The sequence below is a fragment of the Vicia villosa genome, linkage group LG2 (genome assembly GCF_029867415.1).
Source record: "Vicia villosa cultivar HV-30 ecotype Madison, WI linkage group LG2, Vvil1.0, whole genome shotgun sequence".
Classification (NCBI taxonomy): Eukaryota; Viridiplantae; Streptophyta; class Magnoliopsida; order Fabales; family Fabaceae; genus Vicia; species Vicia villosa.
The window spans coordinates 158491585-158519531 of NC_081181.1; the positions used below are offsets into that span (position 1 = coordinate 158491585).

Sequence of the window (27947 nt, forward strand, 5' to 3'; positions counted from 1 at the left end):
ATGGTCGATATTGTTGAAAAATTTACAATCCACAAATAGTGATACCATGTTCTAAATTAAAATTTTGATATATTCCAAATTGTAATTACAATATTGAAAAATATTGCTTAAATAAAAATAAAAAATAGACCTGATAGACTAACTCCACTCCAAGGTATGGTTTAGAGATTCAAAAGTAACAAAATCTATTAATATAAATTAGGAACAAATCTATTAAGATAAATTAGGAACACTAACAATAACAAGATATGCTAATTGGAGAAGCAATGTAATAAGCACCTACAACAAATACACATTGAATGGAAACATGGTCATCCCATTACAATAATCATCACAAATGACTATATATTACTAAATTTATACAAACACCGTGTAGTGACCAAAATTGCGAGTTTGAAAATAATACAACATAGTGAGTCTATGTGACAGCCTCAGATGTGGGAGTAGTGCTGGGTATAAAAGTGTCACTGATAGGCCACAAGTCTAAAACGTATTCTGTGGATTAGTTCTTCTCCTTCCTTCTCTCTTGTAGTAAGGAGTTTCATCAATAGTTCTTCTTACATAGTCTACAAATGGTTGTGGCGTTCGAGGAGACATTTCATTTGTGACGGTGGGACTGAGACTGGGACTGCTTCTGTAAGGAGATGCTGGTGCTGCAATGGTTGCAGTGACCGGACTACTTGTTTGCTGGGATCTATCTGGTCTGTCCATGAAATATATGAAAGCAACAATCGAGGGAATCAGCAGCACGAGACAACCCAAAAGGCTTGCCCAGAGGATTTTGCTTGTGGTTACATTGGATAGTGCTTTTTCCTCGGATTCAGGCTCATGAGTGATGCCTATTTCCATTCTCTGGCCTACAAAACAAGTAAAAGATAGATTAAACTTGTGACCTTTCCCTTTAAGGTAAATTTATGAAGTGGAAATAAAGTCATTAAGCTCCCTCAAATACGTAACCATTAGATGGGAGCGTGATGATGATTTTGTCTTTGAATCTCTCGGCTTTCAGCAATTTGACCTGGACAAATGAACATGCAAAATAAATTTGGTGTAGATTTTCAATTCCTTATCAGAACTTTAATTAGATTCACTGGTTAGTTGCAAACTTTTTAGCCTTGGACGTTTGGATCACTCACCTCATAGCGAGCAAAACCTAGAATGCCAAAATCATCTTTACTGATGGGAAGAATCATAATCAAATTTCGGTGATTCCAGTGAATTTCGACATCTGTGATAAGACACCCAACTAATTAGTACTCTCTTTTCAAAATAAATATCATTTTACTCGCAAAAACAACAATCAAAATGAACGTCAATAATTTTTTTCATGTAGAATTAATTATTATTTTTCAATTATGTCTTCTAATTATTATATATTATATTTCATTTTTCAATTATAATTGAAAAAACCCCACCAAACACTAGTATGGTTAGTTTGTTAAGGTGTCGTGTTTTGTTTTTTTTTTGTCTAGTGGCTTGGGTCTTGAAAGTGTGCTCCTCTCAAGGTCCTGAGTTTGAATACTACAAGGTGCTAACAATCCTTGTGTTGGGTCAGTCCATATAGAGCTTTGCTCTGGCTTTAAATAGGGCCCCCGCTAGTGGACGGTAGGATTGGTCCTCTTGGATTAGTCGGTCGCAAGGCCGGATACCAAAATTTCAAAAAAGAAAATTACATTTTTTTTAAATTTGTGCTAAAATCATAAAGGGCATTTATTTTGAAACTGAAGAAGTATTACATATGATAGAAGACAATGATGAAATATCTGTAGCAACTATGCCCTTAACAAGTAAAGAAGAAACTAGTTGTTGTCTCAGGGAATATGGCCCTATGACCCAACAAAAAGTTAATTATTTAATGTAGAACTTCATTACACAAAAAGGTTATTAATCCTAGAATATCTAGGAATAGTTTACATAGAATATCTCTATGATTTGTTTCCTGATTTCCCTATTTATTTAGGATTGAGTCTATTGATATCCACAATAAATTAAAAGGTCAACACTTCTTTATTTATATACCTTAATTTATTTCAAACATAAAAAATTACTATGATATGCCACCTTACCGGTATTTCCCACAATGGTTATGTAAGTCTTGTTGGAGCTTGAAGTCAGATTCAGCTGCATTGGATCCTGAGGGGAGGGGAAAAAATGAATCTTGAACAGCACAAATTAAATCTCTATAGTTTGTTTAACAATATGGTGTTTAAAAATAGGGAATAATTGGGTGTAAATTTAGAAATTTGAGGGGGTGCAGTTGCACACCCTGAGTATAAGCTGGGTCCTCCCTTACATGTGTGTGTTTTCATACAATGTCAAGGTGACAAAAATATCATGATCCAATTTGTCCATGTTAGTATGCCATACCTTGCCCACTTCCACTATAGAAAAACCTCCAATGAAAAGAGCTGACGCAGATCCCAAAACATGTTCATGTTCTTTGAGAGAAGCGTATATGGAGACAGATATATCTGGTCTAATAATGCCTTCTGACTTGGGTATTGAGTGCACTAAATGCTCCGGCGAGTAAGGGAAAAATAGGCAATATGAGTTGCCCGTGTCCAAATCCAGCCATGGCTTGACGTACCTTCAGTTAATGCATGTAAAAAATGTCTAAGAATGAATCAATTACTTAAAGGGTCATATCGGATGAATATGAGTAAAGATAGAGTACCCGACATATGGAGGATCTACTCTACAGTCAAATGAAATTATGTTGTTTCGTCCTGACGCATCAAGGCTTTCACCATAGGTGGTACTATTACAATTGAATTGGTCACAAAAGTAGGTAAGAATAAAGATGATGTTATTAAAACCAAGTTCATGTCTAGAGTCATAATTTACAAACCTGAACTTCACAGAGAAGTTGTATCCTTTTGTAGGATATGGAACATTAGTCAACATCCCTTTTGGAGCATCCACAGAAATACTGTGGCCTTTCAACACTGTAATTGTTGTTTGCAGCTTCGATCTTGCATAATGGAAATATACTGTTCATAATAACATATTTCAATAGCGATTGGTATAACTGTTTATTAAGCAAAAACTCTAGTTGACAATCATAAAGTTCATTTCAAGTACTTAAATATTGTTATTTAGCACCTTGGGCTGAACCTTCTCCAACAGCTTTGGCCACTCCAGATAACGCATCCACTGATATTACACTTTCATTAGTCGTAAACCATTTTCCAGAAACTTTATCATTCAATCCTGAAATATGAAGATAGAATGGCATTATCCATCCGGAAGAAATAGTGAAAAGGTCAAAGATTTTACAAAGCAAGCACATTAGATGTATGTATGATATGGGTTGAACATGGCATAAGCATGGGATGATGCACATTCTAAAAAGTCGAGGATATCATAAAGAAATAATAAGTAAATATATTTCAGTAAATTATATTAGTTAGGGGTGCAATAAGTTTAAGTGATCTGATATAGTTATAATTTATATGTATACACTCTAGCATGGTGCATAATACTTGAGCATGGTACACAGTACATATACATCCATATTCACAAGCTAGAGTTCTGTAGGAGATCCTATAATACTAGCAGTATTGAACTAACTCCCAAAAGCTTAAGTAGTTCTGTAAAGGTAAGCAAAAGGTATATTGAACTTCTAACAAATAGATTTTTCTTAAAAAAATAAAACTATTCCTGAGATTGAAATTATTGATAGAAGAATAAAATAACAGCAACCATTTAAACATGCCACACCTTTTATGCTCAAGTTAAGAGGACTTCCAATATGAAGAACTGGATTTCGAGGATATACATGGGCACCGACTCTGATCTGCAAAAAAAAAAAATTAGAGAATCCAATAGGACAGGGGAAGAACAGGCGGCAGATAAACACCAGGTAGAATAGTAACATAACAAGTATTACTAGTACCAAGGATATTTACTTAGGTATTGGTGAGAAACAAAAAATTGCAATTATAAGGCAAATGCCAGGTATTAACTCCAGTTACAGTATGATTCTGAGACATAATGTTTACAGTCATTGAAATTAAGGCGCATAAATACATTCAGAAGCCAGCCCAGTTTACAATCATGTTTAGGTGCATCGACATGAAACAGTCTCCTATTGTCATTGAAATATAGGTTCAAAACATGTGGCATAGGGCATATGATCAAGATATGCATGTAGAACTGTAATTTACTGTTCCGATGTGCAAGGCAAAAAACTAATACTTACTAGCACATAGTCTGACTTTTGCTGGGCTTCACTAAATGCTACACGCACAAGAGCTTTCCCGTGCCGAATTGCCTTCAACAATGAGTAGGTCAAAACAGAATTCCATTAATTAACTTGACATGGAAAAATATGGCTAGTTCTAAAACAAATGAAGTTTTTCTAATGTTACACACACATATATAGGGTCACTTTAAGCCTGACTTTGATAAGACTATGCAGGCTTCACTTTATTAGAAACTGCTGGAGTTAATGTAAAAAATATCTCAAAATCTTAGAGTAACTTAGGATGCCTTAAATCATCTTTTAGTAAAAAAACTAAGAATTAATTAGCACACAGCCTTCTGTGTCAAGTCATAATCACAATGCAAAGTCTTATTCTTTCTCTCCCCTTCTTAATAATCTAATCCCAAACCCTACAACTTCAACTGAAACTAAAGTAACGTGATAAATTTTTAGGTGAAAACACATGAAATGTTTATATCTACCTAGTTAGTTCCAAGACTTTGCAAATGTGCAAGTTGAAGGTTCTTATACTGGTTTTTGTCGAAATCCAAAGCACATAGAAAAGCAAGAAAATGATTTCTAATAAAAACAACCAACAAACCTTGATGCTGACATTCCCTTTTCCATCGGCAGTTTTGTTTACGGCGAGAACATCAGGGTAGTTAGTTTCAGCATAGAAACGCATTGCATTGCATGCTTCATAGAAAGGATTTCCTGTTTAACCAAAGGAAGATGCAATAAAAGATGAGTACTTTCAGTCTGAATTTCCAACTGTGATTCACTATTAAGGGGACATTGATACCTAGAGTATCGTAAAATGTTGTTGGAAGATCAAGTTCTGCACCAACAGCAAGGTCAATCACTTTGAGCAGGACCTCATTACTGGCTATTCTAATTTGAGTCACCTTGATCATGATATAAAAATTGTAATGAGTAACAATTCCCCAAAAAAATTGGCATATATCAAATCTATAAAAGTAAATAACATGGTCAAAATAGTAAATATACTTATTATGCTGAAACAGAATGGCACACAGAGGTAGGATAGACTGAGAGGGAGGGATAAAAATTAAGCCATTAATGCATCTAAGTTCAGTTAAAAAGTACTAAGAAAATCCAATCCATCAAGTCCCATATAGTACAAAAATGAGTGCTTGCAATTAATATTTGTACAATACTTGGGAATTTAGTAAGCAAGTCTTGAGGGATGAAGGGAGTATGCTCTTTCCAACACAGTCTCTTTTATTGGTTGAATTTCATATAGGTCCCGCAAAAGTGTGAGGGACCTATATAAATTTAGTGGGACCAATATGAATTTCAAACAATAGAAAAGTGTGTTACGAGCATAATTCTTAATACAAATACAACCCATCCACTTACAATTATATTATAAAAATTGTTTTTTTTTCTCTTACTGAATGCTTCTCTTCAGTGTTGCTAAATTACCGCCATTGCAGATTGTGTCAGAAGCCATAAGCCACAACTGTTTATATGGCGGAGTTGCTGCTGGTGTCATAAGCAGCCATTGATAATACTGCTTCACTCTCTCCAATATTACTCTCGAGAACGTCTCAGCTATTTTTCCTTAAGATTGTGTATATACAGACACATGTATAGCTGAAACGTTTACCTTAAGATTTTTATTTTTGTAAAATATTAGACAATAGATTTAAGATTCAATTGAACACTAGTAAATATAATGGTTAGTAAAATATACAGCGTATATCATTACTTGTTTGGCTGGTTTATTGATCATCCACTATCCAATCCACTAAATTTTATTATCGCAATTGGATGAATTTATAAATGGAAGGACCAGATGGTTTAGTAGATTTGATTTCTTTCCACCCCTACGCTCATCTGAAATACAAAGGTCTCGCCAAAATCAGGCTACGGTGTGCTAGCATGTCAAAGTCTTAATGTAACACAGAGCAGCCCTATCTTATCGCAGTTAATGAGCAGAGTGTACAAATTGAGTTATACAGGTTTAAAATCATTTAGTGTTCTAACTACTCATTGTGTAAAGCTAAAACTTGACACTCCTAAGAGTGCAACAGCCAACAAATGGTCCCCAAATAAACAGTAGGTGAAAGATGAATCCATACCTCAGCAACCTTGACACAAGAAGCAATCTCTATTCTACCAGTGGTACGATCTTTGGCTTGAATGCATGCAAGATTATTACTTTCTGTTGTTTTAATTCTATCCCCATCAATGAACACAGCATCTTTTTGCAGAGCATTTGTATCCAAACTAGTCAATAAAGAATACTTGATGCTTCCTTTGCGATTCTGACCACCACGTTGTGTATAAGATTCAAAGGAGGAAGGCAAAAGGCTTGTAGTTGTATAATACGGAGGAAGAATCCAGGTAGCTGGGAGTCCCAAAGCCAGGGGAAGATCAGGAACCACTGCTACTGATAGAGATGAACTGTACATCCTTGACTGTGTTTTCGACCCAGAAGTTTTAAATTCACACGAAAATGACACGGCAACATTTGTCTTGCCCGCAGATCTGACCAAAATAAATAAATAAATAAAAGTAAATATATGGTACTCAATTACATATTTCTATACTGTCCTTTAAAATGTTTATAGAAGTTATAAATTGGCTGCCTGTTGTAAATTATATGTACACTTCACTGCAAAGTGAATGCATAACAGTACATTGTGTTGTATTATATGAGGAAAATCGGACAATATATACAAGGGAACAAACTCAGCTATATCAAAGGTTTAGTGATTGAAAAACAGCAACTGAATCATATCTATCCGAGGAAAACATAGCATATCAAGGAAAAAAAGAAAATATATAAATTAGTTAAAGCCAACAACTTTTATGTTGCCTCTTAAAAGGGATTAAATTTAGCAGCAACAATCCCCAAAGTCTTTCTCAATGGGTGGGATCAGATACATATATTAAATGAACCATGACGTTCTATCAGATGAATTGTATCAAATGAAAAAACAAAAGAAAAAAAAATGAAACTACACAAACAATATAAAGCTTGAAAAGTATTGAATGCTATTATTCTTGGATTCAGATATTTAAGAGTTTTTAACAGAGAAAAAAGTATTGCATACTATTATTCTTGACATGAATGATGCACAGCTTTATACCTTCCATACAAGACATTGATAAAGCCAAGGTCATTCTCATCAAAATTAGTACCAACTTGACTCTCTTCTGAAGCACTCCCGTATCTGTCACCGTGCAAGCTCTCAGACACCCTGAAATTCAGCACCTAACGAAATATAGCAAAGTCAATTCTTGAAATATGACTTCTAGACCATAAATAATAGTGTTTCTATTCTTAGGAGGTATGACTAACACATAGAGTGCGCACTTGATTACACTCCATCAGTGCTCCTTATTAATGCATTTTTTACCTATATTGACAGGGGGTGGGATGGGACTGGTATCGAAATAAAAAATAATATGAAAATAAAGGCAAACCTTTTCATCTTCAACAGTCCACTGGTAATTTTTACATAGCTCATAGAAAGAAAACAAATTTCCCTGGAAAAACCAAAAAGGTCGTCAATATTAACATTTGAAGTATACAACAGAAGGGATAATTTCCATATCCTTTTTGTAACTGTTACCTCCGGAAATAATGGATAAATTGGCAGTTTGCGGCCAACTCCTAGTTGTTCACTCTGCATATGCAATTTGATAGTAGATGAAACTCCCACCCTTAAAATACTCCTTGCTTCACAAACCATAGTATTTCCATTCACAAAGAGGCTGGCGAGAATTGTCTGACAATAGTAATGAGGTATTAGATTAAACTTATATCTTTCATAAACCAGATACTACTATGTTCAATATAAAATACACAATCCACAAAAAGTTTTCTGGTTTATGTGAAGGCAAACAGCCATACGACAGAAATATTGTCACGTGTTCCCAAAAGAAGAAACGATGAGATTATTTGTGCAGAAGAATATCATTAAGATCATGAGAACAATTTGATTTTCCTTTTATGACAGCTAAATTTGAAACTTTAAAGAATTCGGAGTACGACAACTCTATCTTAATCTAAGAGCAAAACACACAAAAACTTAGTAAGTCCAGCAAGGTATAGTATATTACTATTTTACCTATGCCTAAAACGGCCACACATGAATGAATATAAAATGAGAACAAAGCATGTGATGCTGTGTTGAAAGCTGACTTTTAACTACTATTAATAGAGTAGTTTACTAATATGCCCTTCATTTTATCTTTCTATTCTGTTATGCTGAGCTGTCAGGTTTGTTAGTGGTGTGCTGTTAGCTTGTTATGCGCCTCACACCTTTTCTGCTTTGTATCACATGGCTATATATAGTAGCCTCTTGTATTACTGTTCATCATATAATACAATGAGAGTTTCTTTTCATTCTCTCTCTTTACCTAATTCTATCATGGTATACAGAGCTTAAATTTTTTTTCCGATCCATGGAACCTTTATTCCCTTCCTCTCAGGTGAAACTTTCTCACCTAATTTCTGTTAAGCTTGACGACAAGAACTTCAAACAGTGGAAGCAGCAGATTGATGGCGTCGTCCGTGGTCATCGTCTTCAACGCTTTGTCACTGTTCCGGTGATTCCGCCACCGTCTCCCTCAGATCCTGCATCTCACAGTGCGTTTCTTGAGTGGGAACAGCAGGATGCTCTCATCTGCACCTGGCTTCTCTCTACCATCTCCGATGCTCTCCTTCCTAAGCTCGTTGACTGCAAGCATGCGTGGCAGGTGTGGACAGAAGTTCATCGCTACTTTGATGTTCTTCTCTCCACCAAGGCTCGTCAACTTCGTTCAGAACTCCGGCGTCTTACGAAGGGTTCACTAACGATTACTGAGCTTATGACGCGTTCACGTGACATCAGTGAGTCGCTAACCTCCATCGGTGATCCCGTTCCTCTTCGTAACCTAATTGAGATTGTTCTCGATTCGTTACCTGAGGATTATGATTCTATTGTCGCCGCCGTTAACAGCAAAGATGACGTTAGCTCCTTGGAAGAGTTGGAGTCTTCCTTGCTTGCTCATGAGTCGCGATTGGAGAAGCATCGCAAAGCTGCGATTACAGAACCGGCGACGGCGACGGTCAATCTCACTCAAGCAACACCTTCTCCTACTCCAGTCGCTTCTGATCAAGTCGTCTCCGAGGCGTTTCCTCAAGGAACGAGTCACGTCACCGCTAATGCTGAAAATCATTCCTATGGTGCACGTGGTGGTCGTTCTGGTCGCGGTGGTGGTCGTTTTGGTCGTGGAGGAGGTCGTTTTGGGAAATCCTCGTGTCAGATTTGTCACAAACCTGGTCATGATGCTTCAGTATGCTACTATCGTTATGCCAATTCCAGTGGTGCTAGTTATCCACATCATCGAGCTCCCTTCAATCCTTTTCACGTGGCTCCTCGTGCTGTTTATCCTGTGCAGCTTGCTTATGCTTCTCCCAGAGCTGCACCTCCCAGATCTTCTGCACCACAAGCCTTTTATGCAGGTACTGAAGCTAGCAGTGCAAACCAGTGGTGGTATCCTGACTCAGGAGCTTCTCATCATGTTACTCCTGATGCCTCTAATGTGTCTGACTCTGCCTCCGTGCCTGGAACTGAACAAGTTTTCATAGGTAACGGCCAAGGTTTGTCCATCAACTCTGTAGGTTCTATGTCTTTTCCCTTACCTCACAAACCTCATCTATCTCTCACTCTTAACAATCTCTTACATGTCCCTCACATAACCAAAAACCTTATGAGTGTGAGCAAATTTGCTCAAGATAATTCTGTATTTTTTGAATTTCATCCTAAGTTTTGTGTTGTCAAATCTCAGGCTACTTCTGAAGTCTTACTCAGTGGTCTTGTTGGTGCTGATGGCCTCTATAAATTCTCCAATCCAGCTGCTCCTCCGTTGTCCAAGTCTTCTTCCTCTTATAGTTCTAGTCATAGTTATCCTGCAGCATAAAATTGTAATACTTCCTATAGGACAGATGTTATAGATTCTATATCTCAGTGTACTGAATCTGTTGCAAATCATACTATAAATCCTTTGTCTTCTTGTAATGAATCTTGCAATTATAATGTTACAAGTACCTTTTTCAATCCTTCTCTAAACTCTGTCAGTACTGTTTTACCTTCCTCACACTTTAATGCTGCAAATTCTATTGCATCCAATAAATATGTGCTTTGGCATACTAGGCTGGGACACCCCAATCATCATGCCCTCACTGAAATCTTCAAACTGTGTAATCAGTCCTTTCCATCTAAACCCCCTGCTGAGTTATGTCATGCTTGCTGCATTGGCAAGTCTCATAGACTTCCTTCTTCTTTATCTACCACAGTTTACTCTCATCCTTTTGAGCTGGTTGTATGTGATCTCTGGGGTCCTGCCCCTATGCAATCTTCCAGTGGTTATACCTATTTCCTAACCTGTATTGATGCCTTCTCTAGGTTTGTTTGGGTTTTTCCTCTCAAACTTAAGTCTGACACCATGGTTCAGTTTCTTCAGTTTAAGAAAATGGTTGAACTTCAGTTCAATTGTCCCATTAAATGTGTCCAAACTGATGGGGGAGGTGAGTTTAGGCCTCTTACCAAATATCTCACAGATTTAGGGATTGTTCATAGATTCACTTGTCCCCATACACATCACCAAAATGGCCTTGTTGAACGTAAGCACAGGCACATTGTTGAGACTGGTCTCACACTCCTTGCTCAGTCCACCCTTCCCTTAAAATTCTGGGATCATGCCTTTGTCACAGCTGCATATCTCATTAACAGACTTCCTACACCTATACTTGACAATGTCTCACCTTATTTTAAATTACTTCACAAACACCCTGACTATACTACCCTTAAAGTCTTTGGCTGTGCATGTTATCCTTTTCTTCGTCCCTATAATTCTCATAAACTTGATTTTAGATCTCAACTGTGCATTTTCCTTGGCTACTCTACCTCTCACAAAGGCTATAAATGCCTTGCTTCAGATGGTCGCATTTTTATTTCCAAGGATGTTGTTTTTAATGAAGCAAATTTTCCTTATTCCACCTTGGTTTCTTCTTCAAAATTTGTCTCTCTTCCTGACACTCCATCCTCTTCCTCTCCCTCTCTCAGTTTTCCTCCTGTTCCCTCTGCTCCCTCTACTTCTAATCTGTCTTCTATGCCTTCTTCTTCCTCAAATTCTGTTTTTCCTCAACTTAGCAGTCCCACTATTCCTAATTTTTCTCCAATCTCTTCTTCCTCTTCCTTTGCTGCTCCCTCTAACAACTCTTATTCTTCTGGTCAGCAACCTATCCCTCAACCTCTCACTGCCATTCCCATTACCTCTTCTCCTTCTTCCTCTCCTGCCCTCATTCTCTCTGATCCAGCTGAAGCTAGCACTCTTTCTCCCTCCTCTTCATATTCCTCTCCTTCAGTTGGTCCCTCCCCTGGCCCTAGTCCTATTTCCCACCCTGCTGCCACAGCTTTACCTTCCATTCACCCTCAAAACATCCACCCTATGCAAACTAGAGCCAAAAGAGGAATCACCCTTCCTAGACTTCACCCTACTCTATTAATAGCCCACCTTGAACCTACATCTGTTGAGCAAGCCTTGGCTGCTCCTAACTGGTTTCAGGCCATGAAGGAAGAACATCAGGCACTGCTGAGAAATCAGACCTGGACTTTGGTGAAAGCTCCTGCTGGAAGGAAGCCTATTGGATGTAAGTGGGTGTTCAGGACTAAGGAGAATCCTGATGGTTCCATAAACAGGTATAAAGCCAGATTAGTGGCTAAAGGTTTCCATCAAAAGGCTGGTAATGATTTTCAAGAGACTTTTTCTCCTGTCATTAAACCTGTCACTGTGAGAATTGTTCTTTCTATTGCTGTTACAAACAGGTGGCCATTGCAGCAGATTGATGTTAACAATGCCTTCCTCAATGGCACTCTTGAAGAAGAAGTCTTTATGCAACAGCCCCCTGGCTTTGAAGTTGCTGACAGAACTCTTGTTTGCAAGTTAAATAAGGCTATTTATGGTTTAAAACAGGCTCCTAGGGCCTGGTTTGATAAGCTAAAGTGTGCTTTGGTTCAACTCGGGTTTAAGGCTAGTAGATGTGATCCTAGCTTGTTTTTGTTGCATCAAGGTAAACTTCAGATTCTAATTCTGGTCTATGTTGATGATATAATCATCACGGGTAGTTCTGCTCCTTTTATAGCTTCCTTGATCAAGCATCTCAATAATTCATTCTCTCTCAAACAGCTGGGACAACTTGATTATTTTCTAGGGATTCAAGTGACTCATCTCCCTAATGGTTCTCTTCTCTTATCTCAGACTAAGTACATCACAGATTTGCTTTCAAGGCTTAATATGTTGAATGCCAATGGCATGCCTACCCCCATGATCTCTAGCAGCAAATTGTCCAAGGTTGGGTCTGCTGCGGTTGATGACCCTACTCAGTTTCGGTCTGTGGTTGGTGCCCTTCAATATGCTACCTTAACTAGGCCAGAGATCTCTTTTTCAGTCAACAAAGTCTGTCAGTTTTTGTCCAATCCTTTAGAGGATCATTGGAAGGCTGTTAAAAGAATCTTAAGGTACCTAAGTGGTACTCTGCACCATGGTCTTCTCCTTCAGCCTGCTCCTATTCAGCAACCAATGCAGTTGCTAGGGTTCTGTGATGCAGACTGGGCATCAGACCCTGATGACCGGAGATCTACTTCAGGGGCCTGCATATATCTTGGGCCTAATGTTGTTTCCTGGTGGTCCAAGAAGCAACAGCTTGTTGCAAGGTCCAGTGCTGAAGCGGAATATCGCAGTATGGCTCAGCTAGCTGCTGAACTCATTTGGATTCAGTCCTTGCTTAAGGAACTCCATTATTCCTCTCAAGTTCCTAAGATATTGTGTGATAACTTGAGCACTGTTACTTTGGCTCACAATCCTATTCTTCACAACAGGACTAAGCATATGGAGCTTGATATTTTCTTTCTGCGAGAGAAAGTACTCAGCAAAAGTCTGACTGTTGTTCATGTACCAGCTCAAGATCAATGGGCTGACATTCTCACTAAGCCCCTCTCTGCTGCCAAGTTTGTTCCTCTTCGTTCCAAGTTGCGTGTGTATGATAAGGCTGCTTTGACAAGTCTGCCATCAGCTTCTAAGGGGGACTAATAGAGTAGTTTACTAATATGCCCTTCATTTTATCTTTCTATTCTGTTATGCTGAGCTGTCAGGTTTGTTAGTGGTGTGCTGTTAGCTTGTTATGCGCCTCACACCTTTTCTGCTTTGTATCACATGGCTATATATAGTAGCCTCTTGTATTACTGTTCATCATATAATACAATGAGAGTTTCTTTTCATTCTCTCTCTTTACCTAATTCTATCAACTATTAACCATTTTTTTTAAGACTGAGAGTGCCAGCAGCAAAACTTATTTCACATCAGAAAGTTTTCTGTTCTAGTAACATGACTATTAAAATACAACAGCTCATAATCAGCCAAAGCATAAAAGCTATCTTGTACATGTATAAGAGAATGTATTTTGTGCTTGACAATCAGCTAAACTGCGCTTATGCATATTTTGTGTATACTTCACAGCAAATTTGAAAGAAAAACTTAATAAAAAAATATGGAACAATAATAACCCTGAGCAGTATTTAACATCTTACTGTGTTCCCAATAGAATTTGCCAAGAGCCGTCCAGAATATCTATCAATACTTGCAATTTTATCATTTTCAACAGCATATTCGACATGAACACCGAGAGATGGGCCACCTTCCACAGTAAGCTAAGCAAATAAATGAATAAAAATGACATCATCATAAAACCTAGAATGAGAAAAATATAGTGCCAATAATTATGAAATCACAGAAGCTCAAGATCAAAAAACCAATTGTGAAGATAAATAATCACAAAAGAAAACAATACTCCTTTTGTCTCTATTTATAAGCCCCTCTTCCACTAATTCTGTGTCCCTTAATACAAAACCCTTATCAAAATTTCACGTGCCTTAATGATTTCCTTACAAAATGCCCATGTTTGATTTACCATTGGGAAATGTAGATTCATGTTCTCTCTCTTATGATATCATTAAATGTAGGGATAAATATGTAAAAGTAACACCAATATTTGACAAATTTACTATTACAACAACTTTTCTTAATACCCATGAATTTGGTTGAAGGGTCTTATAATAAGGGACAACGAGACAAATTGAAACAATTTACTTGGCTTTTCATACAAGCTCAAGAACAAGTACATATTCAAAATTTCACAAGCTCCTTAAATATCTCTAGACTTAGAAATTTTAGGGCATAAAGTAAACAAATAAGTAGAGATGTTACATAAATTGTGAACCTAGAAATAAATGTGTGCATTTTTTTTTTCCGAAAGAAATTAACTTTGCCTTTTCCAACAGAAAAATATAACGTGAATTGAAGAGAATAATGTTATGTGATTCTTTCAAAGTCCACATTTTCATGTCAAACTATTACTGAAGAAACAACACCTGTACTTTAGAACATACCACATATGATGCACCAGGTAGCAGGAAAATTTCATGAGGGTGTATTCTTGGGGCTTTGTACACTTCCACCCTAATAGCCTGACTTTGTATTACATGTCCAAACTGTTGCATAGCACTGACCTGGTTTCAATAAATAATGACCAAGCTTATGAGTTCTCACAAATTCAGGAAATATTTTAGTTAAAGGTCGGGTTTAAGGTGTAGATAATAGACTTACATAAAGGGTTGTAATTCCAAGATATCTCCCCTTTATTTTAAAACTCGGTGCATTAATATGTCTACCAACAAGACTAGACAGACTGTCAGCATCCAGCAGCTCAATTATAGTATCCTCAATATGAACATGGATATTCATGTAAACAAACTGCGTCACAATATCCCAATCATTAATTTGCAAGTTGAAATAGAAAAACTCACTATGACATGTTTTCATAGGTGAATATGGAGATGACAACAATCAAAAAGGCTTTGAAAATGTAAGACATCGTACTAATAGTAATAATGACGATAAATAATAATAATAATAATAATAATAATAATAATAATAACAACAATAATAATAATATCTTGTCGACCATATATAGGGCATGTTTGTTTTAGCTTTAAAAATAAAAATTTTCTTTGTATTTTCAAAAATGATTTTTATTAAAATGTTTTTCAAAATATTACAAGTTTTTTTATATTAATTTTTTTTTAGAACGAAAGACTAATTTTAACATCCTATAACATGAACATATATTATTGAAGATCAAAACATTGTCAAAATTTCAATTTTTTCAAAAAGTTGTATCTCAAAAATGATTTGTATGAAAAACTATTTGAAATAGCTTCAAAATTAAGTAATTTTTTGAAATTTTGATATCCAAAAAATGTTGCAACAAAATGATAAAATACCTAAAATAACATTTTAAGATTAACTATTCAAACAAAATTTCTTTTGAAACTTTTATGAAAAGTTTCTTTGAAAATTTTTTTCCACAAAAAAAACACTATAAAAATCAGTTTTAAAAAAAGCCAAAACAAACGGGCCCATAAGGCACTAAAGATTATGTCCCACAAGATCAGGTAAAACATGCCATGCACAAAAACTGCCTGTAGCAAAATTTAATAGGGAAAACATTTCAAACCTGGGAAGCATGAAAACTGGTTCCTCCATTTATACCGGCCAATAAGTCAATAGTTTGCAAACTTCCTTCCTGTAAAGATAAGAATAATACATTTTGTTGAAATTCTAGGTTGGATACATATGCAGTAATCAATAATCATATTAAAAATGAAAAATAAAAAATAAAAAGAGCAATAGAAACTGTAAATATGTCAGTTTGTCGGAATGACCTTCACGTTTTTTATTTTAATACATATAGAAACTGTACAGAAATAATGCCGGGGAATTTTTTTCATTTCCATACAATTCTTGCTCTCAATCCCGAAGCTATACACACTGCTTTAGAAAAGCTAAGTATGTACGATACACAGTATCAAAAAATGAGCAAACCGGTGCTATAAAGCTCCCACATGCTGGGTCGAGGGAAGGGGCGTGGATTCATTGAGGATCTATTGTTGGCAATCCAACCTACATTTGCAGGAGACTAATTCCATGATTTTAACCCATGACCTTATAGACACGTGGCAACATTTCCAACCATTGTATCAAGGCTCCCCTTCATTAGTTAAGGTTTTAAGGAGAAGGGGGATTCATTAGATGGGAAAATATACGAAGAAGGGCAACAAGGAGAAGGGGGTAACTAACTATAAATGTGATTGAAATCTATAAATAATGGATCAGCAGAGTAGGTAGGTATTTAGTGGCTCGGTGAAGAATTAATTAGGGAGATTTCGAATTCACTCTCTTAGGTCTACTTGCAGACTTCCTGGCCACCACAGCAAGAATAAATAATAAGATTCTTAGGGATATCCGTTGCTTAAATATTTTGCTTCTCTCTGTTTTATATCTCTTCGTACCAGTTGAACCTAAACAAAATACCCCTTCTTTAACACTGGTGAAAGAAGATTTAAGCAGAATGCAATCAAGGTGAGCATGAATACAAGCAGCAGCATTTATCCTTATTTTAACAAATGTTTCATTTCTTTCACACATTAAAAGACCCAATTTCTTTCACACAGGTGCTTTTTGTGTTTACTCTTCTAGATAGATTACAAGACAGATTTAGTTATCACAATTTGCAAACCAAGGAGTAAAGAATTCATTTTAGCATTTGGTGAAAGTGATTCAATATGTAAGAAAGCATGAAAACATTCAATCCTGCAACAGTCTTGAGAGCTAGAAACGATTGTTAATGGAGGATCAAATATTTAATTTTTTTACTAATGAACTATTAATAAAAGTCGGGTTTCAGCAGGTTAAAAAGTGTTACTCCGCCTTTCTTTGGGTTTTCTCTACCTGTTTGTTATTTAGTGAAGCTAATATGTGCTGCATATAAGATCATCCATTAAAATATCATGATTAAGCCCTTTTAAACCAAAATACAATAGAAAAGGCATACCATTAGGCTAATTTCTTCTCCTGACGTAATCTGAATCCATTCTATATCGGCAACCTGGACCTGTAACATTCAACCATTAAAAGCATCGAACATTAAACAACATTACGTGATCATGAGAGAGCTAGAACAAGTTGTGTTTCAGTAAAGATTAATGAAAACTAAAGCAAATTTTGAACTCCTAAACAAGTCAATAAACTTTTCTACAAGCTCACACACTTTAATCACTGAATTGAGGACAGAACTAACCAATAACAATAAGAGTCTTTTCCCATTAGGGGAAAAGGTCAAGGTGTCCTATGGCAAAGTTCAAGATTTTGCATTGATATTTAGGTTTGAAAGACAAGACAAAAACTGTGGTTTGGCAGACAAAAATAAATGTCACAAGCATGCAGGAAGAAAGGTGATTGGAAGTTAGTCATTCTGACAGACTAGGGCTCATAACTACGAAAATATCTGCGAAATAGTCTTATCAAACAAAATATTGAGGTATGGACATCAAAACCAAGCATTTTCCTTAAATTTCAAGCAAATTAAAATTGAATGAAAATAGAGCTTACAAGTGCAGATGCTTTTAATGGGGGAGTGAGTCCCATGTCATATAAAGTTAGATTAGCAATCCCTAATCCTTTAGGGGACAAAATCAGTTGTTGACATTCTAATCCTGTTTGTGGTTGAGTAACTTCCACCACTTGAGAATCATTTGTAACAGCTTCCAAGAAACAGCTCCCTCCTGTGATTGACAAATTTACCTGAAGGGGAACATACAGTATTGTAAAAAGGTCTATAAGTTTTACTGAAATGTAATAACAATTCAATTTCATGTGTTAAGAAATGTGGCAGGGCCTAACTCAACCCTACAAAACCGGTTTGTAGGGTGAGGAATGCCCCCACCGACTTGTAGGGTAAGGATTTTCCCCACTTATAAAGACATGTTCAGGCCATATATTATCCAATGTGGGACTCTTAACACACCCCATGCCCAGCACTGGACATCTAGAGTATAGAAATAAATGGTGAGTGACCCGATAGCAGAAACCTGATAGCAGGTGGCCCACCGGATCTTAAACGAGGCTCTGATACCATGTTGAAATACGAGAAACTAAGAGACATTTGAATAAACCATGTGACTGAATAGCACTATGGGAAATGTATTATATAGTAAAATATATAACTCATCGTATTAATTACATTGGGAATATGCTAAATATATCCTATTCTAGGATGAACTAAGGAATATTCCATAGAATATTCTCTTTCTATATATATACAAATATCAACAATGTGCAAAAACCACTATGCAAGACATATTTGCAAGAAAAAGAAAATTAGACTACCATGGAAGACATAGACCTGCACTGGGACAGAGGAGAGGAGAACCCCCACAAAAAAATAGACTATAACAAAAATATACATTACAAAAAAAAAAATCACCAACTGTCTGGGTGAAATTAATACAGGATTTTTTTACTTGAATAATTTATGGTGTTTTAGCACGATTTGATGATTCAGAGTATCAACAATCAAGCCTTTTCTTGCAAGGCCTTATCAGCTACATTCATCAAATGACATTATAATATTCCATCATGTACCATACCTACAGTTAGACCATTTAATTCTAGGTCTCTCTCTTTCATTGTAATTAGGCCTATAGTTTTCTTAGGCCTTCCTCTTATTTCATATGGTATCAGACCAGGTTTCGATCTTGGGACATGTGGGCTGCAATACCATTAGATAAAAGTGAGAAGAGAGAGAACATAGTTAAACTGTTTTGTATACAACAACAACCAAGCCTTATTCAACTTAATGGGATCGGCTACATGGATCAATTAATGCCATAATGTTCTATCAAAGAACATTTTTATATCCAATTTGTTTATCTCGAGATCTTTCTTAATAGTTTCTTTTACAGTTTTTCTAGGTACCTCTAGCTACTTGACTCCTCTTCATCTAGTCTACTCTCCTAACAACAAAATCTACATGTCTTCTCTCTACATGTTCAAACTACTTAAGCCTATTTTCCACCGTCTTTTCTGCAATAGATGTTACCCCAACATTCTTTTTAATATTGTCATTTCAAAATTCTAATCCTATAACATCTAGTCTTACCACACATCCAACACAACATCCTCATCTCTGCTACACTTACTCTATTCCCGTGTTGATTCTAAACCGCACAACATTTTGTCTCATACAACACCGCAGATCTTACCGATGTCGGTGAAATTTACCTTCAGCTTGAGCGGTACTTTTGTCACATAAAATCTTTGAGGCCCTCCTCCATTTCAACCGCCCAACTTGAATCATTTTTCATTAATACAAGAGGTTATCAGCTGTATAATTGTTACATTGTGGGCTCTGCCATTTTTCTAAAATTGGAGCTATCCCCGACTTGATTTCATAAAAATCCATTCATAATTCATGAGTCCCTCTAAGGTGTGATCATCAGACATAGAGAACCCCGTTGAAGTTATGAACTTTGGATAAGGGAATGAGGAAATAATGAGAACTATGAATATTATTGAGAATAATTGGATAATAACTTGATAACATCTATCTACCTCCATTTATAGGTGTTAGAATATAAGATAATATGGCTTTCCACAAGTGTTACCTTTGCATTAGGGTTGAAATATATCAAGCTGAATTCCGGATCAACTCTTAGCATAGAAACAAGCTGCATTGTAACACCAAAATAAAATAAGACAACTTCTCAAGACAAAGCAACAATAAAAAACAACTGCAGAAAGATGATGCAGAACTTAACAAAGAAACCTAAAACGATTCAATTTTAATCACATAAAACTAAAAGAACCATATTCACAATCTGATAAACCAGTTTCAACAGATAGTACCTGTACACGAATGGCATCTGTAAGCACATTTTCAGTTTGAGGAAACCGGTGAAATGTATCATCTCCCAGACCACCAAGAAAGCCAGTAACAGTGGCACGAACAATGCACTAAGAAACAGAGCATTTAAGGTCACTTTAGTTATCCATACACTAGAAGATATGTAAAATAATGTTTATTCTTTACTGAAAAAATTAGCAATGAGTGAAAAGAAGTTTACACGAATATTACACAGCACGGTACATTATACAGGACAAATCAAAACTTTAAACTATTTCTGCGACAAATATCTTAAATCATAACTTTGACAGATTTTTGCATTCATAAATTATAATCATGTATGGATGTCACTCACAACTGTTAAGGAATCTTATATCATCCTTCACGTGAAATGGAAAATCGAACCTTTGTCAGTCAAAATGATTTTGCAAGTGCAGATTATCATATTATCATATTAATATAATCAATACTTCCCACAGGCTGGTAAGGTGAATATAGTGTAAAATCACCAACATAGATCTTTACCTTTAGACTTTAGTGTCTGATGCAAGAGTTAAAGAATGACATCTTAGTAACTAACATGTTGTGTTACACTCTAAGAAACTTTACATCAACTACTTAAATGGCTAGACACTATATCAAAGAACTGCATAAATATATGACTAGTTGATAGGAAGGAGGGGCCAAGGCATTTAGTGAGCTTACGCACACTTACTTAGCTTGTCTTACCATGTACAACTATGGCATGCACAAACAAAAAATAAGGTTCACAAATTCAAATGAAAAGAAACTAATATTTTGGGACAGCAAGTGTTCACACAACTAAATTACCAAAAATTGTCAAATTCAATCAAAAGGTTGGACAGTTAATATAATGACAAAATTAATACGAATTGAATCTCAGTACCAATCCTGATTCATTTTGCAAGACCAAAAACCTCTCCCAACTGTTGGACTTTATAATATCAAATGCGTCATCCCAATATGCTAGTCCCTCACAGCTGCTAAGTTCCCACTTCAAACTCAGAGAAGATGAGTTAGCAAAAACTTCTCCAGAAGCACTAAGACCAGCTGCAGATGTTCGAATAGTGCGCCCATTTGCCACAGTAATAGGGGTATCACGAAGTCTCCGTGAACCACGCTCAGCTTGGGCAGCTGCTCTAATAATTTCATTTTCATTCACTGGGAAAGAATGATTCAATCAAGAAACAGAAATCTAAAAAACTCTTGTCAGTTATTTAAACTGTATGAAATGCCTACCTGACTCATCAGCTATAAGTACAATAGAAGAAGGAATGCTACATATCACTGGAAGCCAAGCTTCAGCTACAGAAGGCAGGGGATGATCATCACCAATCAAATTTCCCCGTCTAAAAAGCAGTTTCTGAGTCATTTCAAACAAAAGTTATTATTTTCCGACACCTGGCTTATTTTAAAAATACTAGGGGTTTCAAGAAGAGAATGAAGGAAAACAAGAGAAAATAGAGTATTGAGATATCTAAGTAAGAAATTTAATATTTTCTACCATCTTCATATAGCTACTAGTTTCTATATAACTATTTACAGTTGTATATACTGTTATATCTGAGATTAACAGACTTCTGTTACAAGCTACTAAAGAATTTTGTTGCAGCCGCTAAACTAACTAGACATGATGTGACTATTGTTGCACAGAAGCACTATACTAACACTAGAATACTTTCTAATAAGAAAATAATACTGAAACTTACAAAGGTTCCCAGAGTTTGACACAAAACCCTGTACAATGTCCTATTGTTGTCAGATATTCGATTCACGAGAACTCCATCATCTGTCAGAGCATTCTCTCCACCCAAAACATCCACAGTTTCAATAAAATCAACATGCGTGTTCCATGGTTCAGGTCCACCAACAAGTAATAAGTCTAAATTTGTCCCAGGAACAAGATATAACTCCTCCAAGTTAGGCCACTGCTTATTATTTTCGGCTTGAGCCAAATCAAGCCAGTAACCACCAAAGTGGTTTCCATCACCTGCCTGGCTTACGATAAAGGGTAGATATGCCGCAATACGTAAAGACGCTTTTAAGACAACTGGACCATGACTGATTTGGTGATATTCTTTAGAAAGTATGGCATGGATTAAAGCTTGACCAGTATTAGAAGCATGTATGTAAGTCCAAGAACAGGGAAAACCGTCATCTGATGGATGGACCTGACTATTTGGCACTGTTTCCAAGTATGACAACTCCTGAGATGCATTGACAATTACAAAAGACTCACTTCCAGCTTTCCACTTTATCAAAGAATTGAAGGCATCACATCTGTAGAAAAACGCACCTGCACATGAAACATCCACGTAACGAAAAAAATATCAAACAGTGTTGTTTTTAGTGTAATGAAAAGGAAACTTCAAAATATCCCGAAATATGGTATCACCATTTGCGGTTTTCATTGTCACCGCAGCTTGAAGATGAGATCCAACAACAGTTTCTACAGGAAAATTGTGAAGCATAATCATAGAAGATGGAACGGAGACTTCAACCAAGACCTATAAGAAAATAAAATTACAAAATAAAAACATGGAAGAATTGTATACATATCCATAGAATTCAAAGTATATTTATGAATACTTTATGTGTGGATTGAAAGTAATAAATACATAAATGACACAGAATGTCTCGTAGAAAACACTTTTGTAATATTTGAGAAAAATCATCAATTATCATCAGAAAATAAACCAGACTCTTTGATTGTGATTATGTTTTTCCTCCTTTTACAGAAAAACCTCCCCAGTGTCATCGTGATAGCAAAAACACACATCTGTGATATTATTCAACATATAAAGCTAAAAAAACACACAGATGTTTCAAAAATCATAATCATCCCATTCATGTAATCAGATTAGAATCTGACAAACTTATTGAAATCAATGAAATAGCTAGAGTCTAGACAGAAGACATTAGAAATGTACTAACAAGTACCAAATGCGTGATTAAGAGAACAAGGAAATCATAGATTAATCTAGACAAACTATCACAAAAATACCTCAAGAACAAGGGAAGGGATCCACCACCAAGCAAGAAGGAATTTATCAAATTCAGACAGAAAACTCGGATTTTCGAGACAAAAAAATGGAATAGGGAGCCGCCAATATTTGGAATGCAGCTTGGTAAGAACCAAGATATAGATACCATTTAGAAAGGAATGAAGTGTACTGGAATGAACTCACAACAAAGCACGTATGGTAGAAGTGAAGCACAATTTGAGTAATGATTAAAGCAAGTACAAGCCCAGCCAATATGCTTAGCACATAGCATATTACCCCCCAACCAAACAGCATTCATAAATTCAAATAGCATATTATATAACATAGGAACAGATGCAAATTCATGACGCTAGATTTGGGCTTACAGACCCAAACATGATAAACTTTACTGAAGTTATTAATAATATTACCTCATCATAATTTAGTGAATCATATACAGATACCACTTTAATAGTAGCTTTTCCAAGCTTTTTTGCCTGGATAGTACCAGAAACTGACACAGATACAGTAGATATGTCTGATGACAACCATTTGTAGTCACTTGCTGTCTTTGCGCAACCTACAGAAGGTGGTCGGATCAAAAGTATAAGCACAAATACCAGGAATAAGCTAGTCACTGCATATTGAAGCAAATAGAAGAAGCTTCCAACCTCCTACAGCCTTTAACTCAGCATCCTGATAAACACCAGGGGCCCACGGCAGTAGAATTATTCCACTTTCATTACCCAAGGTGAACTTTACTTTATCACAAACCACGACTTCTTGAACAACTGTGATAGTCTACAAGGATGCAAAAACAATGTAAGTCCTCAAAAAAGTAATAGAATGTTTATAATACTATAAATATGAAACAACCATAGTGAAACATATGGTGCATAGGAGGCTAAAATTATCTAGGAGAAAAAAAACGAACAATAAGCTTCCATAAGAAAGCCTCGAAGAAAGAGAGATCACCTTCTTTTTGTCATCGGCACCACCAAGATAGTTCACAGAAGCTGCCAAATTTCCAAGTCCTGGAGAATAAGCTTTCAAGATTTTAGTATTCCGCCAACCATGTTTTAAGGCGATATCATTTGAAACCGGCACAGTTCTCCAGTAATCTGACCAGTAATCATCAACCTTAACATCATCATTCTGCAACATGATGAAGAATGTTATGAATGAAAAACTATCAAAAGAAAGGCACAGAAGCAATTCATATTATATAGGAAAGAATGAGGCCCATGGCCACAATACTTGATGTCAACAGGCAAGTTTGAAGAAATGACCTACTCATTTGACAATGGAAGACTTAAATTACCAAGGCTGAATCCTAAACTCAATAGAGAAGTTATTTCATTTACAACACTTGACCATTTGATGTAATGTAAGTATTGAGAAATGCACAAATCACGGATAGCACTTGATAGTAAGACAGTTTTTTAAAAGAATCAGCCCCTTTGCCTTGACTTGAGCTATAATGCTCTACTGCAACTGTGAGAGACACTTTCTTCAGGAAATTTCACCTATTTCCTGAATATACTATCAGTTCTATCAGAAAGCAATACAAATCAAACAAAAAATCCATACAACTGAGGCATGATAATGATTGATAAATTACTCCTAGTATCCATTTTTCAGATTCAGTTTTTTCTTTGAAAATATGGCAAACTTTGGGAGGTAAAAAATAATATAATTTATTATGCAGACTGCGGAGAAATTATACTGTACCATAAAGATCAACAAAAGTTGCCCTTAAAATCTCCACACAATATATAGGATAGATGAAGATCAGAGAAGAAAATATAATATTTCAAAATACACATGATTTACCATTGATATTAAAGTAGTCAGAGTAGAATAATGCAAACTACCTCTGTAATATAAATCTCTTGTGCGCCATGAGCATGTGCAAAAACCTTTATTTGGATAAGATATTGACGGCCAGATACAACATACCAACGTGCCATTAGAGGAATAGATTCAATTTCTTCCAAAGGATCACCAGAACTAGACAAAGGTGTTATATATAAAGATAAAGAAGCTGGCAGGACCACGTTTAGTGAAGAAACTTGCACATGGCCAGCAACCCTTGTATCTTCAACAATGATAGCTGTCATCCCCAAGTTCCATGCATACGCAGACCCTGTCTCCGAGTCAACCTGAGCAACCGAAGCATTTGAGGCAGACCACTGATGATGTGGTGAAGGTAAAGTAACCACTAAAAAATGCAAAAGAAAGATATTGGTGGTAAGACTGTAGACAATATCATATCAAAAACAAATATACACAAGCCATTTGTATGAAGGGATAGAGCACAAAACATTTGTCTAAACTTATCAGACGTTTCGCAGTATTGCAAGTTTCGACTATTGATTAGGACCCAGGGAAAAGACTAGATATTGTGCCTTGACTGATTGCCACTATGGCGCTAGCACCAGACATTAGTTGTGACATTAGTTTCTTTCCACATAAAAGATTAAAATGAAAACAAAGATGGAGGATCGGGAACCCTCCGAAAGAGGAAGAGATATCGGTGAAAGAAAAGAATTAGGTCAAACAAGCAAACCAGACCCTCTGCATAACAGACAAGGTTTTGGTAATTATCCCTTTGCTTCACTTGAAAAACACCAAGCACCAAATTACCTAACATCTTGTTATTTCTTTTATACCCCAAAAGAAAACTTCTAAATCAGGTTTAAAAAGGACTACACCAAATCAGGAGGCCATTTCCACTATATCCAAAAAAAAATCAAATTGGGTCGGTGTTATATATTACAGAAAAATAAAAAGCCTGCACATATAAATGGACAATTGTATTCCTATTTTGACAGATATTAGCATAAGCGCAAAAATGAAAGAATTACAACTTTAAAAGTCTACCGGAAAGAATCAAATGAAAACTAAACAAATTGAGAAAACCTTGAGGAATATTTCCACGGATAACTTTAAGGGTGTAGGGAATGACTGCGCCAACAAGGACAAAAACTGGTGAGGGAGGATCAAGCGACATAGCTTCAGCAACAGTGAGAAGAATCTCATCAGCCAAATCATGTAACTGTGGCTCAAGCAAATGCACCGACACAATCTCATGGCCAATCTCAATTCCCTTTACTACAAAAAGATCTGAAAATACACCCTGCAAAACAGGATCATAAAAAAAGGTTGGATATAATATTGAATATACATTATTAATTATAGCGAAGTGATCTGACACATTCAAATCAGCTAGTAGCAAACTTACATCATCTTCAAGTTTTATTTGTACGTCTAAGTCACCACAGAGTCCCCCACAATCACTGAGGGGAGAATCCTTTATAGGAACATTAACAAGCCGATAAGGTAGTCCATGGGCTTCAGGCATAAGGCTCCACATGAACTGTAAGCCAGCTAAAGAGGAAAATACATTTTCTGCAGCACAATAGAGAAGTTTAATAAAAATTTCTTGTTCGTCTGGCCTAGACTCAAGGAGGAAAATATGATAATCTTGAAACTAATAAAAAATTGTTAAGCTAAAAGCAATCGTGTCTAATAGCTGATGTCATCTTTTGTTTTTAAAAGATGCAAGTTTTCTGACAGCTTCTCTCATCATGTGAAAGATTTCAAGAGAAAATATGGCAAATGAAGCATATTTGCAATAGAATTTTGCAAAATCAATACAACAAAATAGTAAAACCAACCGTGTCAGAAAGGTTTACAGCAACTTAAGAGCCACGGTCTGAAGTACAAAATTTCCAATATATGCACTTGAAGAATACCTTCTTTGTCGAAGGCGCGGACGTGCAATGTAGCAAGCCCATCTAAATCAAGCTTAATAGAATGATGAAATATCTGGATTCTGGATATATTGTCAATGAAAACCTTGCAGCGAATCACAATTCCAGTTTTCACGTCCGTAGCATAAACAGCAGTCTCCTTCCGACCACTGTAAGGGGCAATAGATCGCAGCCTCGCGCTAGTTGAGCACTTGTGGCTTGAATTATACTCAGGCAAAACAGACAGAATATCATGATGATCCCATGACCTAACAATATTACCCCAAACAAACAAATAAATAATCGCATAATCATCAAGATGATATCAATAACAAGGAATAACAATTAATTCACAGTCAAATCAAATCAATGAACACCATATAGAAACTAAATATCCCACCCCTCCTTGTTCTTTATTTATAAACCTTAATACATTGTACAACTCTCTTAATTCAAAAATCAAAAGTGACCTCCACTCAAAAACAATCTCAAGTTACTAGCTCATGATATGATAAACATGCCTTAACTTCAATCACTTCAACTCTCTCGAGTTACTACTGCCTGTGTTTCATAGTTCATCACAGGTGAATTGAAACTAAAGTAGTGAAATGCAGAAAAAAAATGGAAATAGAAAGTAACCATTTGAAGCAACCGTCACTTCCTTGAAGTCTATATTCAACAGGGAAAGTCATTTTGGGAGGTAAGAGAAGGTTAACATCAGCGATGTGAGGACCGGAAGAAGCATGTGGTGGTGATGATGAAGCAGCATGTTCTACAAACGCGGTAATTACAATTACTGCACAACTCAGCGAAAACAGCATCGTGTTCTTCTTCTCCATCTTTTTTCACGTTTAGGGATTTTGCATTGCGCGAAGAGAAAGAGTGTGACTGTGTGAGAGATGAAGAAGTGAGGTTTTGGGGGTTTAGGGTTTTAGAGAAGCAATGGAACGCGCAAAAAGTAACAGTGTGAATGTGCAATGTGTGGAAAGAGGAGAAAAGTTGTCTTTTTTCAACATAGTACTAAAGTAGAAAGTTAAGTTAAACTCACTAAAATTTTAGTTAACCTCTCCATCATTACCATAAGTAAAAAATCAATAAATTTTGTATGGATTAAGAAATTCAGTTAAGATGGATAAAAAAAATAGAAACTTAATTAAGAGTCA

The 27947-nt window shown here is 36.1% G+C and overlaps 1 protein-coding gene across 3 annotated transcripts; it reads right to left on the reverse strand.

Moving 5' to 3' along the window:
• Positions 1-216: 216 nt before the first annotated feature.
• LOC131652699 (nuclear pore complex protein GP210) lies at positions 217-27777 on the reverse strand. Of its 3 annotated transcripts, XM_058922642.1 has the most exons (36): positions 27424-27777; positions 26788-27053; positions 26274-26440; positions 25952-26168; positions 24904-25250; positions 24005-24184; positions 23701-23830; positions 23461-23609; positions 22441-22552; positions 21755-22341; positions 21285-21408; positions 20932-21206; positions 20027-20134; positions 19786-19848; positions 17732-17923; positions 17175-17234; positions 15798-15866; positions 14888-15034; positions 14671-14790; positions 13813-13932; positions 7810-7965; positions 7661-7723; positions 7324-7448; positions 6310-6718; positions 5007-5109; positions 4806-4918; positions 4202-4273; positions 3721-3796; positions 3103-3210; positions 2849-2990; positions 2675-2758; positions 2368-2587; positions 2067-2133; positions 1137-1228; positions 958-1018; positions 217-857 (listed from the first exon to the last, which is right to left on the reverse strand). In XM_058922642.1, exons 1-36 carry the CDS (start codon positions 27621-27623, stop codon positions 484-486), a joined length of 5898 nt encoding a protein of 1965 aa, XP_058778625.1. In that variant the 5' UTR covers positions 27624-27777; the 3' UTR covers positions 217-483. The 3 variants fall into 3 exon arrangements, 2 of the variants coding, with proteins under 2 accessions (XP_058778625.1, XP_058778626.1); XM_058922643.1 differs by lacking the exon at positions 27424-27777 and having other exon boundaries at positions 26710-26840; XR_009298765.1 differs by lacking the exons at positions 217-857; positions 958-1018; positions 1137-1228; positions 2067-2133; positions 2368-2587 and having other exon boundaries at positions 2849-2971.
• Between the last annotated feature and the right edge of the window lie 170 nt (positions 27778-27947).

What these genes read in the sequence shown, in the direction of transcription:
- LOC131652699 (XM_058922642.1), bottom strand. Translation starts at nt 27,623, where the DNA reads ATGGAGAAGAAGAACACGATGCTGTTTTCGCTGAGTTGTGCAGTAATT. An exon ending in ATTCACTAAATTATGATGAG is followed by an intron (nt 22,553 to 23,460) that starts GTAATATTATTA and finishes ATTTTCTTATAG; the next exon opens with GTCTTGGTTGAAGTCTCCGT. An exon ending in GAGAAGAAATTAGCCTAATG is followed by an intron (nt 15,867 to 17,174) that starts GTATGCCTTTTC and finishes TTATCTTTACAG; the next exon opens with GAAGGAAGTTTGCAAACTAT.